The 20162-nt window shown below is 42.1% G+C and overlaps 2 protein-coding genes across 2 annotated transcripts in view; both read right to left on the minus strand.

Annotated features, from left to right (window-relative positions):
- Nucleotides 1-423: 423 nt before the first annotated feature.
- LOC140716691 (uncharacterized) overlaps nucleotides 424-20162 on the minus strand; it is a 49064-nt gene continuing 29325 nt past the window's right edge. The window contains exon 4 of the mRNA XM_073029515.1: nucleotides 424-2475. Within this exon, the coding sequence (XP_072885616.1) occupies nucleotides 2357-2475 (119 nt within the window). The 3' untranslated portion in view covers nucleotides 424-2356. The remainder of the gene's footprint in view (nucleotides 2476-20162) is intronic.
- Nucleotides 4784-5755, minus strand: LOC140716690 (borealin-like). Its single transcript, XM_073029514.1, has one exon. The coding sequence runs from the start codon at nucleotides 5691-5693 to the stop codon at nucleotides 4857-4859; it is 837 nt and encodes a 278-aa protein (XP_072885615.1). The 5' UTR covers nucleotides 5694-5755; the 3' UTR covers nucleotides 4784-4856.

Here is a 20162-nt window from a genome sequence, read left to right on the forward strand (position 1 = left end):
GTCCACAAGGAACTGTCTCCAACTCACTCTGTGATCTCCCGCTGCGTAGACAAGTCCTGACAGGCCATGATCGAACGGTGGAGCAGGCTTAATGGGCTAAATGGCCTAATTCTGCTCCTAAGTCTTTTGGCTGAGGTTGCTGGGGGGAATCCCTATAACACATGGGCAGTGATTGTTGACACAGCTTTGCTGATGTGATGGATCACTTATCTGAAGCAGTTTGTTATGAAAATTCAGCTCAGAGCAGTCACATATGCATTCGCAGACAAAGGGAGGCACTGCACGTGTGTTAAACCACAAGAAAACACTTTATTAGAACTAGCACAAATTCAATACAGGAGAAAAACAGAAGTCTGCAGTCAAACCTGCCCTGTGATCTCACCTTCCCCAAACAAACGTGTTTGTCACCATTTTCCACTGCTGACTTTTTCAAAACATTGCCATGGACTGGTTTTCTTGAACTCTAAAAACAATCCCACTCCAAGCTAACATCATTTTATTTTAGCATATACCAAGGAGGAATCACATTTAACTATTTTCTTACAGTACAAACTTTGGTGACCTCCAAAGGGAGCGACAAAGGTGGATGTGGCATAGGTTAGCATCAGCAGGCTAGAATCGTCTTGAGGCAGATAGGAATCATCAACAAGAGAAAATCTGCAGATGTTGGAAATCCAAGCAAAACACACAAAATGCTGGAGGAACACAGCAGGCCAGGCAGCATCTATGTTAAAGAGTACAGTCGACAATTTGGGCCAAGACCCTTCAGCAGGACTGGAGAATAAGAATTATCTTTCAGACCCGTGTGGTGAAAGATCACACTGTAGATGAATGTGTGTTGCACAACTGTGCCCTCATTGGACGATATTGACACCAGAAAGAAAGTGATAGAGAGAATGTACATCTGACAAAACAATGAAAACAAGTTGTAGAATCATCAAATCAAGGAAAAGTTACAAGTCAGAAGGAGCTATTTCTTAAAGAGGAACCCAGCCCAAGCTCAGCCTCCTACATTGATCCTTGAGCCCTGCAGGACAAAGCGCACACCCAAGTGATGAGACTTCTGCCTCATCCAGCCAGTGAACACTCGGCCTGTACCACGTTTCCCCATCTCCCACCCAAACCTTCTGCCAGTTACTTAAAATCTAGCTTTGCTGATCCTGGAGCTAAGGAAAATAGAATCTTCAATTTCCTCTACACAAGCCCTTCAGAATTTCATTATACTTTCCCAAAGAAAACAACCAAAGCTTTCACCGTCTTTCCTCATGGCTGCATTTTCCAGTTGGTCATGATCTGATAAATCTCCTCTGCACCCTGTCCTGTGTAATCCCCTCTGTCCTGTTATGTTGTGCTAAACTGGATGCTAAGACACCCAGGAAAGTGCACAAAATTGCCCTACTTCAGATTAAATTGTTTTTTTCCCCAACAACAGAATGTCTGTGGTATTAGTAACAGGATCACAGAGGTAACTGTGTTTCCCAGGGACCCATAGTTGACACGGCTAAAAAGGAGCTTGGCTTCTAGGCTTAATCAATTCATTTCAGACAGGATACTTGAGGCCATTAATAGAATAACTTTCACACTGGAATAACATGAAGGCATGTTCATAACTTAGAGTGCATCTTACAATGGACCTTCTGTCCAGTCAGATTTGGTTCACAGCACAGCACAGTACAGGCCCTTTGGCTCACAATATTGCTAACCTTTTAACCTTCTCCAAGATCATCCTAACCCTTCCCTCCCACACAGTCCTCCATTCTTCTTTTATCCATGTGCCTATCTAAGAGTCTCTTAAATGCCATCAATATATTTGCCTCCACCACCACTCTCTGTGTAAAACACCTACCTCTAACATCCTCCAATCACCTTAAAATCATACCCATCAAGTTAGCTATTTCTGCATGGGAGGTGCTGGCCATCCACTCTAGACCTCTTAACATCTTATTCACCTCTGTTAAGTTACTTCTCATCTTCCTTTGCTCAAAATAGACAAGATCTAGGTCACTCAGCCTATCCTCATATAATCCAGACAGCACCCTTCTAAACCTCTTCTGCACCCTTTCTAAAGCTTCCATATCCTTCCTATAATGAGGCAGCCAGAACCGAACACAATATTCTGTGGTCTAACCAGAGTTATATACAGCTGCAACACTACCTCATGGTTTTTGTCTCCTAGTCTTTATTTAAAAATCATTAAAACATACAGATCAACAAATGGCAGACAGGAGTATGAATAATGATCTACCTTTATGTTTTGAAGTTAGAATCTAATAACCAAACACTAATGTTAAACTCCAAGCACTTGGCACTACTTTCGATGTTACAGGAAAGATCTCACCAAGACACATCACATCGCTTATGGGCTGTCTTCATGCTTCTTGCGTTCCTGGTACCTTCTGTACTGTTTTTGAATCGTTACCGCTGCCCTCTCTGGGCTGGGGTCCATGCAGATATTTTCTTCTCTATGTTCCATACCTATAGAACAGAGATCAGGAGGAATTTCTTTAGCCGAAGGGTGGTGAATCTGTGGAATTCATTGCCACAGACGGCTGTGGAGGCCGAGTCATTGGATATATTTAAAGCGGAGGCTGATAGTTTCATGATTAGTCAGGGTGTCAAAGGTTACGGGAAGAAGGCAGAGGAATGGAGTTGAGGGGGATAATAAATTGAACATGATGGAATGGTGGAACAGACTCAAAGGACCAAACGGCCCAATTCTGCTCCTATGTGTTATAGACACTAAGCAAAAATATAAATTACCCTTTTAAAACAACTATTTTAAAACACGGAGAGCAGAGCTTAGTGTGATGGTGCCTAACGGCGACTCCTTTGCTTGCATCTTCGGAAACAGCTCGATTTTGAACATTAATATCTCTTTTTTTTTAACCTTTTCAGGGTTCCTTTGAAGACCCTGACCTCGAGTTACACACTGACTTTGGTTCTTTGCGGAAATGGGACCCACTCTTGGGATCGCTTTTCGATATGCCAGACACACGGCCTGGAAGACCAGCACGCCTTCAGGGTGCCAAATTTTCGTGGCTCTGGAGGCGGACAGATTCGAGGCCGGTGTCGCCACCTAGTGTGTCGTGGGAGTACACGGAAGATCGAAAGCAGCGAGCTGGCTGCGGACCCAGAGACCCGAGATCTCTGGGCACAGAGCTCGGAAAAAGCGATGCAACAGACTTTTAACATCGTAAACCAGCGAGTTGTTTGTTATGTCTCCCCTCTCACTGTGAAATGGGGACACTTCTTTTTCCCTTATTAGGGAGAGAGAGAGCCTGTGGTATATCAAATACCAGGTGAACAGGTAGTTCTTAGGGTACTGCAAGTCTGTGTCTTTATTGATGTTTGCTGCACACTTGAGTGCTCGGTGGAGGGTGCCGATGCTTCTTTTGCTGGTGGGGGGGTGGGGGGAGATCATTGCTTTGCTGCTGCTTATGTGTGGGAGGGGGGAGCTGGGGAGGGTCGGGGTTCTAACATTTAACTGTCATTCATTCTTTGGTTTCTGTGATGTTTGCAAAGAAAAAGAATTTCAGGATGTATATTGTATATATTTCTCTGACATTAAATGTACCTATTGAAACCCATTTGGTCAGTCTTCTCTTTTAACCATGTCACGATTTAATTTTTTAAAAATTGCATTCAAATACTTAATACTGGAGATGCTGAAATAAAGACAGAAATTACTCTGAATGCTTAAGTCAGGCAGCATCTGTGGAGGTAGAGATCGAGTTAACCAGAGCTGACCTTTCATCAAAGCTGGAGGAAACAATAACAGATTTTAAACTAGTACAGAGGTGCAAAGTGAAAATGGTGTGATTGGAGAAAGCAAAGTACAAACTGGGGTGGGTGGGACATTGGTAGTGAAACAAGAGATTCTGCAACCCTGAACAACACACACAAAACAGAGAAGCTCAGCATGTCAAGCAGCAACTATGGAAAAGAATAAGCAGTCGCCGTTTGTTCTGCATGTTTTAATGAGAAAACTTAAGTGACAGGTCCCCTGTCAGATTGGTAGACCCTCCAAGCACAGAGTCAGAGTGTATTTATATGGGTTAAGAGAATATTAATAAACTACTCTAACATTTATTGCACTTTGAAAGGATTACTGTACAGGAAATTTTATAAGCAGTTCCAAAAATTTAGGCTGACTTAGATCACCCTTAACAGAATGGGTGGAATAGTGGAACAGACTCAATGGGTTGAATGGCCTAATTCTGCTCTTATGTCTTCTGATCTAAGGGTAAAACATCTTTCTTCAATGTCTTTTTTGGTCAAAATCAATTCTTAATAAATAAGCAAAATCTCCCAGACTTTTTACAAAGTTTTCCAAATACTTAAGACACTCCATTTGTGCCAGAGATTTCTGTTCTGGCATTCTGGCAATGAAGCATAAAGATTGTGCTTCCATTTATTCAACCTCAGCCAGGGTTTGGCGAGTCTGGAGGTCGAGTCATGAAGGTCGTAGCCACTGCGTTAGCATGTCCAAAGGTCAGAGGTCAGGCTGCCCCCAGCACATCCTTGGGTTGTGTTGGTTATTAACCAACTTAAGAGGCAGTGATCATAATATGATAGAATTCACCCTGTAGTTTGAGAGTGTGAAGATAAAGTCAAATGTTACAGTGGAGTAAAGGGAATTACATAGGCATGAGAGAGAAACTGGGCAAAGTAGATTGGAAGGGGACACAGACAGGGATGACGGCCAAGCATCAATGGCTGGAGTTTCTGGGAGCAATTTGGAATGTGCTGGATAGATACATCCCAAAGAAGTATTCTATTAATAAATGTTTATTTACTACAAACCATATGTCAAATTTCAAACAAGTCACATGAATTATATTTTGTCAACTTTGTTTTCACTTTCTCATCTTCATCACTTCATTGAGTTCATGTGATAGTTGTTCAAAAGATTTAAGTGTGTGGTCATCCAGTTGACTTAAATCTGTGCTGGTAATTTTGCTGGCTATAAATTGTTTGCTCTGTCCATGCCCAGTTGGAACACTGATGATCATTTCTGTGGAATCAGCAAGTGGGCTTCCTGTGAAACTAAATACACGCTCCCCTAATTTCCACGCACGAGTTGCTGTCTTTGGAAGTCGTGGATTAAGCTTGGGTGTTATCAGCGGCGTGGGTCCCCAAATATCAGAAGTATTTGTAGAGCTGAGTCCTTTGGTTCGACTTGTCCTTATAGTCCGACCATTTGTGGTACACGGAGGTCTACTTTTAGCTGAGAAGGTAACGCCATGCTTAGCTTTCCGTAGCATTTTGGCTGCTGGAGAAACATTTTCACTCTCGTTTACAACTGTGTCATTGGCAAGCTTTGCTTTTTGTTTACGTTTTCTTGTAGTCTTCAGTTGTGCAGCATCTTTCAGGATCTCTGATTCAATGGCTTCAACTTCTAAACAGGCAGCATTAATACATTTTTGTTCAGCTGCAGCCACCGCCTCTGCACTTCCACCCATAGCGAGGTATTCCAAATAATTCATTTGTCTCACAGCCATTGGAAGTTTCATAATTGCACGACTGTAATGTGCTTCTACTGTAATGACCATATTGTTCAAAGCTTTCTCCATCTCTCTTTTCTGCCGTTCAACTTCAATGTCAAAATCCTTTAGAAAAGCCTGAAGTTTTTCATGCTTCTTTAAGTCCAGTGAATTATTTTTGCGACCAGTTGCTTTTCGTTTTGAAGGCATTCTTTCAAGGTAGTCCACGTTAGACCCACAACAGGCTCCGCTCTTCCTCGCCTCCACACAGCCGCGGCCCGCCTCACACAGTTTGAATTTCCCAAAGAAGTATTCTAAAGGCAGGACGAGGCAATTATGGCTGACAAGGAAACTCGAAGACAGTATAAAAGCAAAAGAGAGGGCATATAATATAGCAAAAATTAATGGTAAGTTAGAGTATTAGGAAGCTTTTAAAGACCAGAAGGCAACTTAAAAACATAAGGAGAGAAAAGATGAAATATGAAGGTAAGCTAGCCAATAATATCAAAGAGGATGCCAAATGTTTTTTTCAGATATATAAAGAGTAAAAGAGAGGCGAGAGTAATGGACCGCTAGAAAATGAATAGTAGTAATGGAGGACAAAGAAACAGCTGAACTTAATAAGTATCTTGCATCAGTATTCACTGTGGAAGCAGTACGCCAGAAATTCAAGAGATTCAGGGGTTAGCAGGTGAGAAGGTGCTTGGGAAGCCAAAGATTGATAAAATAAACTTTTCTCTGGGTTCCAGCCAGGTACAGGTATCAATTTTAACTGATGTTTTGATTACAAACTCTGCCATCTTCATCAGGGATGAAGCCAACAGGAAACCTTTTATTTCAATGGCTTCCTTCACCAGGAAACCTAACAATGAGGAGGAAACTGTCATTACTTCCACAGTTCCTGAAAGGATCGCCAGGATCCTGAAGAAATGCAGGATTTTTACCATCCACAAACTCGCAAAGCAGCTCAAGTCACAGCTTATGCGGGTCAAAGATGGCCTGGGACTCAAGATGTCTGGCATTTAGAGGATTCCCTGTGAATGCGGATCAGCGTATATCGGCCAGATGGGATGCATGGTGGAAACCCGCATCAAGGAGCACAGGAGGTGTATCTGTTTGGTGATCTGGAGAAACTGGCGGCAGCAGAACATTGCATTCACTGATTGACTTTGACAGCACAAAACTACTGTACCATTTCAAAGGCTTTTGGGACCGCCAAAGTGAAGGAAGCCATTGAAATAAAACTAAAGGAAAAGAAAGACGAAGGTCTTGATCTAAGAAAGAACTGGAATTTGATTGTAAACAAGGTGGGACAGGGGAAATCTGATTGGATGAAGACTAACCAATCATGAGGGGCAGACGACGGGGGTATAAATACCACCGGACTAGACATACCCAGGCATCATCCCTGATGAAGATGGCAGAGTTTGCCACTGAAGCGTCAATTAAAATTGATACCTGTACCTGGCTGGAAGCCCGAGAAAAGTTTATTCATCGTATATGCCAGGAAAGCACTAGATCATGAGGGTAGATAAGTCACCCGGACCAGATTTACTACACCACAGGGTTCTGAAGGAGGTAGTTGAAGAGACTGTGGAGGCAGTAATAATGATCTTTCAAGAATCACTAGAATTTGGAATTGTTCCGGAAAACAGGAAAACTGCAAATATCACTCCAATCTTCGGAAAGGGAGGGAGGTAGAAGAAAGAAAATTATAGGCCAATTAGGTTGACTTCAGCTGTTGAGAACATGTTGCAGTCCATTATTAAGGATGAGGTTTCGGGGTACTTGGAGGCTCATGATAAAATAGGCCAAAGTCAGCATTATTTCCTTAAGGGAAATCTTGCCTGACAAATCTGTTGGAATTCTTTGAGGAAATAACAGGCAGGATAGACAAAGGCAAGTCAGTGGATGCTGTTGACTTAGATTTTCAGAAGTCCTTTGACAAGGTACCGCACATTAACAAGATAAGAGACAGGGAGATAGAAAGTCATGCTGAAGGGTCTCAGCCCGAAACATCTACTATACTCTTTTCCATAGATGCTGTTTGGCTTGTTGAGTTCCTCCAGCATTTTTGTTGTAGGGAGACAGAAAGCTTTTGGTACATTGTCCTTCATAAATCCAAGTATTGAGTACAGGAGATGGGATGTTATGTTGAAGTTGTATAAGACATTGGTGAGGCCTAATTTGCAGTTTTGGTCACCGACCTACAGGAAAGATGTAAATAATATTGAAAGAGTACAGAGAAAATTTACAAGGATGTTGCCGGGCCTGGAGGACATGAGTTATAAGGAAAGATTTGAATAGATTAGGACTTTAGTATTAGGACCTTGGAACATAGAAGATTGAGAGGAGATTTGATAGAGGTATACAAAATTATGAGGAGTCTAGATAGGGTAAATGCAAGGAGGCTTTTTCCACTGAGATTGGGTGGCTTCATGGCTTAAGGGTGAAAGGTGAGAAGTTTAAGGGGAACACGAGCAGAAACATCTTCACTCAGGGAGTGGTGAGAGTGTGGAACGAGCTGCCAGCACAAGGGGTGCATGCGAGCTCGATTTCAACATTGAAGAGAAGTTTGGATAGGCACATGGATAGTAGAGGTCTGGTAGGCTTTGGTCCCGGTGCAGGTCGATGGGAGTTGGCAGTATAAATTGTTTGGCATGGACTAGATGGGTCGAAGGGCCTGTTTCTGTGCTGTACTTTTCAATGACTCTATGCTGTGGATGTCTGTATATAGTAGTTGTATTATATAGCATACAAATATAAATATTAGAAGAGCAGTAGAAAGAATATAAATTAAGTTACCTCAAACAGTCTAACAGAAGGGGGTCATCACTTCCCCGGCTATAGGTTGACTCATTATGGAGCCTAATGGCCGAGGGTAAGAATTACCTCATATACCGCTCTTTGGAGCAGCGTAGTTGTCTCAGTCTGTTACTGAAAGTGCTCCTCTGTTCAGCCAAGGTGGCATGCAGAGGGTGAGAAACATTGTCCAGAATTGCCAGGATTTTCTGGGGGCTCCTTTGTTTTACCACAGCCTCCAGTGTGTCCAGTTTGACTCCTACAACAGAGCCATTCTTTCTAATCAGTTTATTGAGCCTGTTAGCATCAACCGTGTTGATGCCATTGCCCCAGCACACCACTGCACAGAAGATTGTACTGGTGACAGCAGACAGGTAGGACATGTGAAGGAGAGGCCTGCACACTCCAAAGGACCTCAGTCTCCTCAGGAAGTAGAGGCGACTCTGGCCCTTCTTGTACACAGACTCTGTGTTGGTGCTCCACTGTCATCCAGGTGCACCCTCAGATCCTCACCACATCCACATTCTCACCATCAACAGTACCAGGGAACTGTGCAGGCTTAGTCTTCTCAAAGTCCTTCACCATCTCCTTTGTCTTACTGAGCTGCAGATGATTCAGCTTGCACTATTCGACAAAGTCCTCCACCAGGGCCCTGTATTCATCCTCCCATCCTCCCTTAAACACCCAACTATTGCTGACTCATCAGAGAATTTCTGCAGATGACATGACTCAGTGTTGTATCTAAAGTTCGAGGTATACAGGGTAAACAGGAAGGGAGCCAATACAGACCCTGTGGGGCCCTAGTGCTGTTTGTTGTCTGACACACAGCTCTGAAGCTGCACAAACTGTGGTCTGCCAGTCAGGTAGTCCACTATCCAGGGCACAATAGAAGTGCCAACCGGCATTGAACAGAGCTCCCCCCCACCCCGAGCAATGAGGGCTGTATGGTATGAAGGCAATTGAGAAACCATGATCCTCACAGTGCTGGCCTGCTTATCCAAATGGGAGTAGGCTCTGTTCAGCAGGTAAATGACAGCATCATCAACTCCAACGTGCTCCCGGAGGGACAAACTGCATGTATATATGCATAAATATGTGAACTACATATGCCTCATGCTACCAAGTGATATTTGCATGCCTCGCTTTAAGTAACCTTGACGTTGGACCTGCATTTCCGACTCCCATGTCTTCCTTTGAATTAGAAGTTACAAAACATAACAAGCATGGATGGGGAGAGGATGTTTCCTCTAGTGGGTGTGTCTGGAACCAGAGGGCACAGCCCCAGAATAGAGGGAAGAGAGGGATGTCCATTTTAGAACAGAACTGAAGGAATTTAATTTGCTAGAGGGTAGTCAATCTGTGGAATTCATTTAAAGCAGAGTTTGATAGGTTCTTGGTTAGTTAGGGCAACAAAGGTTACGAGGAGAAAGCAGAAAACAGGGTTCAGAGGGATAATAAATCAGCCAGGATAGAATGGTGGAGCAGACTTGATGGGCTGAACGGTTTATGTCTACTCCAATGTCTTGTGGTCTTAACGCAAAATATATTGCAGTGTATGTTCTGACATATGAAATAAATAAATGAATCTGACACAATGGAATCCTTTCAACCCACAGGGAGGCGAGGAAAGAGCCAAATCTGCCATCAACAAGTTTCCTGGGATAACTTGTTCCTGGGATAAATAAGGCAGTATGGAGGCAACTTGATCAGCTCACACTCAATTTGATCGAAGGACAACAGAGAAGCAAGATGTTGGGAGAGTTAATCAAAAAGACATGGGGATATATAGCACGAGCACAGGCCTATCAGCCTTCTCGGTCCTCACGGACTAGCCTCTTACATTAATCTATATTAATCCCAATTTTTAATATCTATCCATATTCTCATCAACTCCTCCCCACCCCCGGATTCCACCACTCACCTACACCCCAGAGGGAATTTACAGTGGCCAATTAGCCTGCCAACCAGCATTATCTTTGGGATGTGGAGGGAGAGCAGAGGACCCATGCAGTCACAGGGAGGGCATGCATTCTCCAGTCAGTCACTGACAGCACAAAGCACCAAATCTACCAACTGCAGAAAAACTTCTAAAAATGTATTTCACAATGTATGGTTGCTAGAGGATGGAGACTATTACAATATGTTCACCAGAACATTTTTTTTTGTGAAGAACAGGGACTTTTTTCATTACTGTATGTCACAATGGCAGTTTCAGAATTACGCAGGCAAATGAGCATCTTCAAAACAACAGTTTATAAACGACCACCAATCAGTTCATCCTTAATGCTTGATCTGCATGCTTCTCCTCATTGCTGCTAGTGCTAATTTTCCAAAATGCTTTGCTTGCCATAAAATAAAAAAAATGTGATATTGGCCCCTGAGGTGGAATTGCATTTTCAAAACTCATTTTTTTTTTACAGTAATGAGCTAATTCTATCATTTAAAAAGCAAGGATATCTTGCATTGCCTTGTGTAACCATGAATTCTAAACCCAAGGATGTCTATTACCGCTTTATCACATCTAAATGATATAATATCCAGCAGCAACATCATTTTTGTTTCTAAGTCAAAACAATCACAATAAATTATGAATTTTAAGCATTTATCTTTCTGATTCTGTTGAAGTTGTGTATTTGTTTTAATTTCCTGTTGGGGTAGATTAGGAAATTGAGGCTTGGCAGATTCTCGAAACCATGCTGTATCAGGGAGCTGGTTTTAATAATGCAGTTGAAACGGGGTCAAGTGCCAGTTTGATCTCCATTGGTGGGATTTTGATTTGTTTGCATATTCAGAGACAATTCCAGAAGGATTAAGCATAAATTATGCAGTCTAATCTAACTCTCCACTGTTTGCACTCCCCCTTTCTTATATTAACCACTTTTTAATGTGCTTCTGAAGTGGATCAACAACCCAAGATAAGGCAAGACCAACACATTCTAACCTGGAATAAAAGCAAGAAAAAATAAAAACAAGTTTGTGGACAATACGAAGATAAGTGGAGGGTCAGGTGATGTTGAGGAAGCAGAAGGTCTGCAGAAGGACTTAGATTGGGGGAATGGACAAAGAAGTGACAGATCGAATATAGTGTAGGGAGATGTCTGGTCATGCACTTTGGTGGAAGGAATAAAGACGTATACGAGAATATTCAAACTTCTGAGGTGCAAAGGGACTTTGAAGTCTTCATGCAGGATTCCCTAAAGGTTCACTTGCAGGTTGAGTTGGTAGTAAGGAAGGCAAATGCAATGTTAGCATTCATTTGAAAAAAATATATCAAAGTAAGGATGTGATGCTGAGGCATCATAAAGAATTGGTTAGACTGCATCTGGAGTACTGTGAGCAGTTTTGGGCCCCTTTTCCAAGAAAATGTGCTGACATTTGAGAGGGTCCTGAGGAAATCCACAAGAATGATTCTAGGAATGAAAGCATTAATGTATGAGAAGCGTTTGATGGCCCTAGGTCTATACTCACTGGAGTTGAGAAGAATAAGGAGGATCCCATTGAAACCTATTGAATATTGAAAGGCCTCGATAGAGATGATGTGGAGAGAATATTTCCTTTAGTGGGGGAAGCCTAGGATCAGAGGGCACAGCCTCAGAATAGAGGGATGTCCATTTACAATTCCTCCATTTAGAGGAGGAATTTATTTAGCCAGAAGGTAGTAAATCTGTGGAATTCATTGCCACAGACAGCTATGGAGGCCAAGTCACTTTATTTTTGTGTGTGCCATTCTCTGCCAGAGCCTCAGCAACTACTTTTTTTCCCCAAGTGGTTGCCTTGGGGGAAAGATTCTGTGAGTGGTCCCCCACGTCCTTCTCACAGCACAGTTGTTTATTTTTTAAAACGAGGTTGAGTTGCAAGCTCGACACTCAACCCAGCACGGATGGAAAGTGTGCCCGGGAGCGGCCAGACTGGGTTCGAACTCGGGAACCTTTGCTCTGGAGTCCAGCACTGATGTCAATGCGCCACCAGCTGGCACCAAGTCACTGAGTATATTTAAAATGGAGATTGATAGGCTCTTGATTAGTAAAGGTGTCAAAGGTTACAGGGAGATGGCAGGAGAATGGGGTTGGGAGGGATAATAAATCAGCCATGGTGGAATGGCAGAGCAGACTCAGTGGGCCAAGTGGCCTAATTCTGCTCTTACATCTTACAGTCCAAGAAAATCCTGGAAATACTCAGACAGATTCAGAGTTGACATTTCAGGTTAATGCTTGAAGCAGATTTTGTGAAAAGAGCAACACAATGCTGGAGGAACTCAGCAGGTGAGACAGCATCTATGGTGTGCTCAAACCAACATCCGTTACTCCATATACATTCTACATTGGATCTTGTATAATTCCATGTCATTTCAGTGCTTTTGTATTGACTACAAGGACTTTCATTTATACAGTCACTTTAACTCAGCAACAATGAATATTAACAGCTGCTTCATAGGAGTATCTTCAAAATAAAATTGATGTCCGACCCATTATCACACATTGGAGATGAAGGATCTTGCCCCAAAACATCAACTGTTTACTCTTTTCCATAGATGCTCCCTGAACCTGCTGAGCTCCTCCAGAGTTTTTTGAGTTGCTTTGGATTTCCAGCACCTGCAGAAATTCTTTTGTTTGTGATCAGACTCATTATGTTGTATAACTAGAAGTTTGGTGGGTAGATTTTGAGGCACTAGAATTGAAGGATCATCGTAAAGGGATGAGAAAGATGAAGACAGTCAAAGGTAGAAGAACTGCAGTTGTCAGGAGTTTGAGACTAAAGACTCAGAACTGGTGAGGGAATGAATACGTTTTTAGAAAAGAAGAAGATCTAAGTTAGAGAAGCAAAGATATCTCTAAGGGAACTTTGTGTGTATAATTATGCCAACCTGTACACAATATCTCTCTAGATTCAAGAGGACTCAAGACTGTTTAATGTCCCTTTCAGCACACAAATGTAAAGGAGAATGCACGAAAAAACACAGTAAGGTAAAATACACAATAATCATAAAACACAATAAATATAAATACATAAGATAACTTATATACATAGATTGATTGCATGATGAGAGGCACAGGAGTGTCTGTACACAAGGTGACTCTGACAGGAAATGATAAAGTAGTAGTAGTCAGGGGTGTGGAGGGGTGGGTTAGTGGGTGGAGATGTTGATCAGCCTTACTGCTTCAAAAAAGTAACAGTTTTTGAGTCTGGTGGTCCTGGTGTGGACACTACATAGCCTCTTCCCTGGTGGGAGAGGGACAAACAGTCCATAAGCATGGTGGATGGATCCTTCATGATGTCACTGGTCCTTTTCCGGCACCTTTCCGTATACATGTTCTTGATGGTAGGTAGGCATCAAGAACATACATACAGTTTGATTTACACCTTAAATGTTTATGTATTTCTTTAGGCTCAATCATGAACTGAAGGAGGAATTGGGAGATTTCAAACATAATCAAGAATGATATAATAGAAAATCTTTAAAATAGTGAGTATTTCAAAGCTCAGGTAGATAGGGCCATAAAGAGAGCTTTTGGCACACTGGATTTCAAAAATCTGGGCAGAGTACAGGATTTGGGATGTTATATTGAACATAGAGCATTAAAGCACAGTACAGGCCCTTTTAACTTACTCTAAGATCAATCCAACCATTCCCTCCTAAATAACCCTCCATTTATCTATCATCCATGTGCCTAAGAATTTCATTCATGCCCCTAATGGATCTGCCTCTAGCAAGCATTCCACACCCTGTGTAAAGAACATACCTCTGACAAACCACACCCCCCCTCCCCCCCAACTCTATGTGCAGGTTGGCATGTTACCTATAAATTGACCCGCTGTGTAGATGAGTGGTAGGAGTTGATGAGAATCTGAGGGGGAATACAAAATGGAATTTATGTACAATTACTGTAAATGGCTGGCATGGACCCAATGGGCTGAAGGATCTATTTCCCTGCAGTTTCTCTCAATCTCTGTAAAATTGGGTGGAGGTGTTTCGCAGGGTGAACAACACCACTGAAATTGAGGTTTATTCAAAATAAAACCATCTGAGAGATCATAGTAGGGTGTCAGCCCTGCCCAGACAGGCACCTCCCAGTCTCCACCCAGCTAACAGGAGTCCCTTGCCACTCATTTCTAACCCATCACTTGCAGCCTATTTAAACCTGCCTTGTTCACTCATTGAACCAGCCAGCCTCAGCCAGTTGCTCCTAGTCTTCAGTTATCTCGTTGCCTGTGGTGCTTATTACCTGCTCTCTCATTTTGTTGCCTTCATGGTGTATTATTTTTGCAGTCTGTTAAACTTATCATTCATTGCTGAATTATCTCTGCTGCTCTGCTTTTGGGTCAAGCCTCTTCTATAGGGTAGTCTCAAACAGAGTAGGGTAGGGTAGTAAAGGTATGCCTTTAGGAGACCTCCTAGCACCAAGCAAGATGAAACATATTTAATGAATTGGTAGAGATTGCCGAATCATTTTAACCCAGCCTCTTCAGACACTGCTGAAAGTTAAAAATTTGTGACCAAAATCCTGAGATCATATAGTGATATTGATGAATTTGTCATTAATTTCCATGTCCTTTTCCACCGAGTGCTGAGTTAGGTTTGTGTGCAGTTTAACAGTTGAGCAATTCCAATCTAATTTATTGAATGCATACGATTTAATGTTTGAGCACGTATGTAAATAGCAATGGAGACAGCTTCTAAAAACTTCAGGGTCTCTGTCATAAACACAAGAGATTCTGCAGATGCTGGAAATCTTGAGCGACACACAGAAAATGCTGGAGGGACTCAGCAAGTCAGGCAGAATCTATGGAGGGGAATAAACAGTTGATGTTTTGGGCTGAGACTCTTCATCAGGAGTTTCTGTCAGTACCTGATGCAGTATTAGTGCAAGTATTGGACACACTGAAACAGCAATGACTTCGACAAGAATTCCTCACTTGCAGACCCCAATCAGTTCAGATTGGCAACATCTCCTCTGTGTTAGTGGGGAAGTGGTGTTAGGTAAATTGAAGGGATTAAAGGCAGATAAATCCCCAGGGCCTGATGGTCTGCATCCCAGAGTGCTTAAGGAAGTAGCCCAAGAAATAGTGGATGCATTAGTGATAATTTTTCAAAACTCCTTAGATTCCGGATTAGTTCCTGAGGATTGGAGGGTGGCTAATGTAACCCCACTTTTTAAAAAAGGAGGGAGAGAGAAACCGGGGAATTATAGACCGGTTAGTCTGACATCGGTGGTGGGGAAAATGCTAGAGTCGGTTGTCAAAGATGTGATAACAGCACATTTGGAAAGAGGTGAAATCATCGGATAAAGTCAGCATGGATTTGTGAAAGGAAAATCATGTCTGACAAATCTTATAGAATTTTTTGAAGATGTAACTAGTAGAGTGGATGGGGAGAGCCAGTGGATGTGGTATATTTAGATTTTCAAAAGGCTTTTGACAAAGTCCCACACAGGAGATTAGTGTGCAAACTTAAAGCACATGGTATTGGGGGTATGGTATTGATGTGGATAGAGAATTGGTTGGCAGACAGGAAGCAAAGAGTGGGAGTAAACGGGACCTTTTCAGAATGGCAGGCAGTGACTAGTGGGGTACCGCAAGGCTCAGTGCTGGGACCCCAGTTGTTTACTATATTAATGATTTAGACAAGGGAATTAAATGCAGCATCTCCAAGTCTGTGGATGACACGAAGCTGGGCGGCGGTGTTAGCTGTGAGGAGGATGCTAAGAGGATGCAGGGTGACTTGGATAGGTTAGGTGAGTGGGCAAATTCATGGCAGATGCAATTTGATGTGGATAAATGTGAGGTTATCCACTTTGGTTGCAAGAACAGGAAAACAGATTATTATCTGAACGGTGGCTGATTAGGAAAAGGGGAGGTGCAACGAGACCTGGTTGTCATTGTACACCAGTCATTGAAGGTGGGCATGCAGGTACAGCAGGCGGGCAAATGGTATGTTGGCATTCATAGCAAAAGGATTTGAGTACAGGAGCAGGGAGGTTCTACTGCAGTTGTATAAGGCCTTGGTGAGACCGCACCTAGAATATTGTGTGCAGTTTTGGTCCCCTAATCTGAGGAAAGACATTCTTGCCATAGAGGGAGTACAGAGAAGGTTCACCAGATTGATTCCTGGGATAGCAGGACTTTCATATGAAGAAAGACTGGATCGTCTAGGCTTATACTCACTGGAATTTAGAAGATTGAGGGGGGATCTTATTGAAACGTATAAAATTCTAAAGGGATTGGACAGGCTAGATGCAGGAAGATTGTTTCCGATGTTGGGGAAGTCCAGAATGAGGGGTCACAGTTTAAGGATAAAAGGGAAGCCTTTTAGGACCGAGATGAGGAAAAACTTCTTCACACAGAGAGTGGTGAATCTGTGGAATTCTCTGCCACAGGAAACAGTTGAGGCCGGTTCATTGGCTATATTTAAGAGGAAGTTAGATATGGCCCTTGTGGCTAAAGGAATCAGGGGGTATGGAGAGAAAGCAGGTACAGGGTTCTGAGTTGGATGATCAGCCATGATCATACTGAATGGCGGTGCAGGCTCGAAGGGCCGAATGGCCTACTCCTGCACCTATTTTCTATGTTTCTATAAGATGATGAGAGCCATTGATCGTGTGGATAGTCAGAGGCTTTTTCCCAGGGCTGAAATGGCTGCCACAAGAGGGCACAGGTTTAAGGTGCTTGGAAGTAGGTACAGAGGAGATGTCAGGGGCAAGTTTTTTACTCAGAGAGTGGTGAGTGCTTGGAATGGTCTGCCAGCGGCTGTGGTGGAGACAGATACGATAGAGTCTTTTAAAAGACTCCTGGATAGGTACATGGAGCTTAGAAAAATAGAGGGCTATGGGTAACCTCTAGGTAATTTCTAAAATAAGTACATGCTTGGCACAGCATTGTGGGCCAAAGGGCCTGTATTGTGCAGTAGGTTTTCTATGTTTCAATTAATTACCATCACTTGCTTTATGCTTATGTCTGTGAGACTAAGTACAGCTCCAATGCCGTGTTTAAGTTTGCTGATAACACCACTGTCGTAGGCCAAATCAAAGGTGGTGATGAATCAGCATTTAGGAGGGAGATTGAAAATCTGACTGAGTGGTGCAACAACACCAATCTCTCATTCAATGGCAGCAAAACCAAAGAGCTGGAGACTTGAGGAGGAAACTGGAGATCCATGAGCCATAAAGAATTAAAGGTGGAGAAGGTCAGTAACTTAAATCCCTTGGCATTATCATTTCAGAGGATTTGTCCTGGGTCCAGCAGCACATAAGTACCAGGACAAAGAAGGCAAGGCAGTACCTTTACTTTCTTAGAAATCTACAAAGATTCAGCATGTCATCTAAAACTTTGACAAACTTCTATACTGTAGATGCGCAGTGGAGATTACATTGACTAGTTTCATCATGGCCTGGTATGGAAACACCAAGGTCCTTTATCAGAAAAGCCAACAAAAAGCAATTGATACAGCCCAGTCCATCACAGGTAAAGCCCTCCCCACCATTGACAGCATTTACATGGAACGTTGTCACAGGAAAGCAGCTTCCGTCATCAGGGACCCCCACCATCCAGGCCTTGCTCTCTTCTTGCTGCTGCCATCAGGAAGGAGGTACAGGAGCTTCAGGGACCAAACCACCAGGTTCAGGAACAGTTATTACCCTACTACTATCAGGTTCTTGAACCGGTGTGGACAACTTCACTCACCCCAACACTGAACTGATTCCACAACCTATAGACTCACTTTGAAGGACTCCAACTTACTTATTTATTTACTATTGTTATTTTGGTTTTTTTTCTTTTTTGTATTTGTAGTTTGTTGTCTTTTGCACATTGATTGTTTGCCTATCTTTTTGTGTACAGTTGTTCATCGATTCTATTGAGTTTCTTTTCATTGTCTGTGAATACTCACAAGAAAAATCTCAGAGTTGTGTATGGTGACATAGTACTTTGATAACACTGGACAACAAATTTTTTCTAAAGTGTTGCTTCCTCAGATTTTGTTTTTGTTTTTGATAGACCACTTGAAGCTGAACAGAAATATAATTACAGACTACTTGTATCACGTAGGAATTTGGAGAAAAAAAGAAATCAACTTTTATTGATTTTTCTGCTTAATAGTGCTGACAATGCCAAGATTTGCAAGGAAGAAGTTTAAATGGAATGCAGAAATTTAATCTTTAGTGACATGTTGCACTTCATGGTTTTGTATGCTTCAAGTATGTTGTCAACCAGCTGCACGTAGTTTGGTGCTCTGTAATTGCCAAGAAAATTTTCAACATTCTTGAATGTTTTCCACGCAATTTTCTCCAGTCCCACTAGACGTTCTTCCAGGTGCCTGTCATTTGTGACCTGTTTATTTTGTGGATGCCTTCCACAAAATGCCTTCCTTAATCTTGACATCATTTGTCTCAAATATCGAAATCCTCATGAATTTCATGTAGGCCTTTCCTGTCCCGCAATAAGTATATATATCTATATTTATACACAGTCCTATAAAAAGTATTGACCCCCCCTTGGAAGTTTCCATGTTTTACTATTTTACAACACTGAATCACAATGGATTTAATTTGGCTTTTTTTTACACTGATCAACAGAAAAAAAGACTTTCGTGTCAGAGTGAAAACAAATCCCTACAAAGTGATTTAAATTAATTACAAATATTAAACACAACATAATTGATTACATAAGTATTCACCCTCTTTAATATGACACACCAAATCATCACTGATGCAGCCAATTGATTTTAGAAGTCACATTTAACAATTGGTTAAATGGAGATCTGTTTTTGGAGACCTTTATGCAGTCAAGGTGTTTCAATTAATTGTAGTAAAAATACACCTGTATCTGGAAGGTCCAACTGCTGGTGAGTCAGTATCCTGGCAAAAACTACACCATGAAGACAAAAGAACACTCCAAGCAACTCCGTGAAAAACACAAGTCAGGAGATGGATACAAGAAAATTTCCAAGTCACTGAATATCCCTTGGAGTACAGTTAAGTCAATCATCAAGAAATGGAAAGAATATGGCACAGGTGTAAATCTGACTAGAACAGGCCATCCTCACAAACTGAGTGACAGTGCAAGAAGGGGACTAGTGCGGGAGGCCACCAAGAGACCTTTGACAACTCTGGAGGGGTAACAAGCTTCAGTGGCTGAGATGGGAGAGACTGCACATACAACTGTTGTCCACATCAGTCGCAGCTTTATGGGAGAGTGGCAAAGAGAAGGACACAGTTGAAAAATCTCACATGAATTCTTGGCTAGAGTTTGCCAGAAGGCATGTGGGAGACTCTGAAGTCAGCTGGAAGAAGGTTCTATGGTCTGATTAAACCAAAGTTGGGCATTTTGGCCATCAGACTAAACATTATGCTCATCATCAAAAACACACCATCCCTACTGTGAAGCATGGTGGTGGCTGCATCATGCTGTGGAGATTCTTCACTGCAGCAGGCTCAGGAAAGCTTAAGTTAGAGGATAAAATGAATGCAGCAAAATACAGGGCAATCCTGGAGGAAATCCTAATGCAGTCTGTAAGAGAACTGTGACTTGGGAGATTTGTTTTCCAGCAAGACAATGACCACAAGCATAAAGCCAAAGCTACACAGGAATGGTTTAAAGAGTGGCCAATATGACCTATCCACACAGACTCGAGGCTATAGTTACTACCAAAGGTGCATCTACTAAATATTGACTTGAAGGAAGTGAATACTTATGCAATCAATTATTTTGTTTTTATATTTTTACTTAAGATCACTTTGTAAAAATCTGTTTTCAGTTTGACGCGAAAGAATCTTTTTCTGTTGACCTGTGTGAAAAAAGTCAGATTACATCGACTGTGATTCAATGTTGTAAAACAATAAAACGTGAAAACTTCCAAAGGAGGTGGATACTTTTTTACAGGCA

This window comes from Hemitrygon akajei, chromosome 26, assembly GCF_048418815.1.
Source record: "Hemitrygon akajei chromosome 26, sHemAka1.3, whole genome shotgun sequence".
NCBI classification, from domain to species: Eukaryota; Metazoa; Chordata; class Chondrichthyes; order Myliobatiformes; family Dasyatidae; genus Hemitrygon; species Hemitrygon akajei.

Bases quoted from the DNA above. Each gene is read 5' to 3' on its own strand.
- LOC140716690 (XM_073029514.1), bottom strand. From the start codon at position 5,693: ATGCCTTCAAAACGAAAAGCAACTGGTCGCAAAAATAATTCACTGGAC.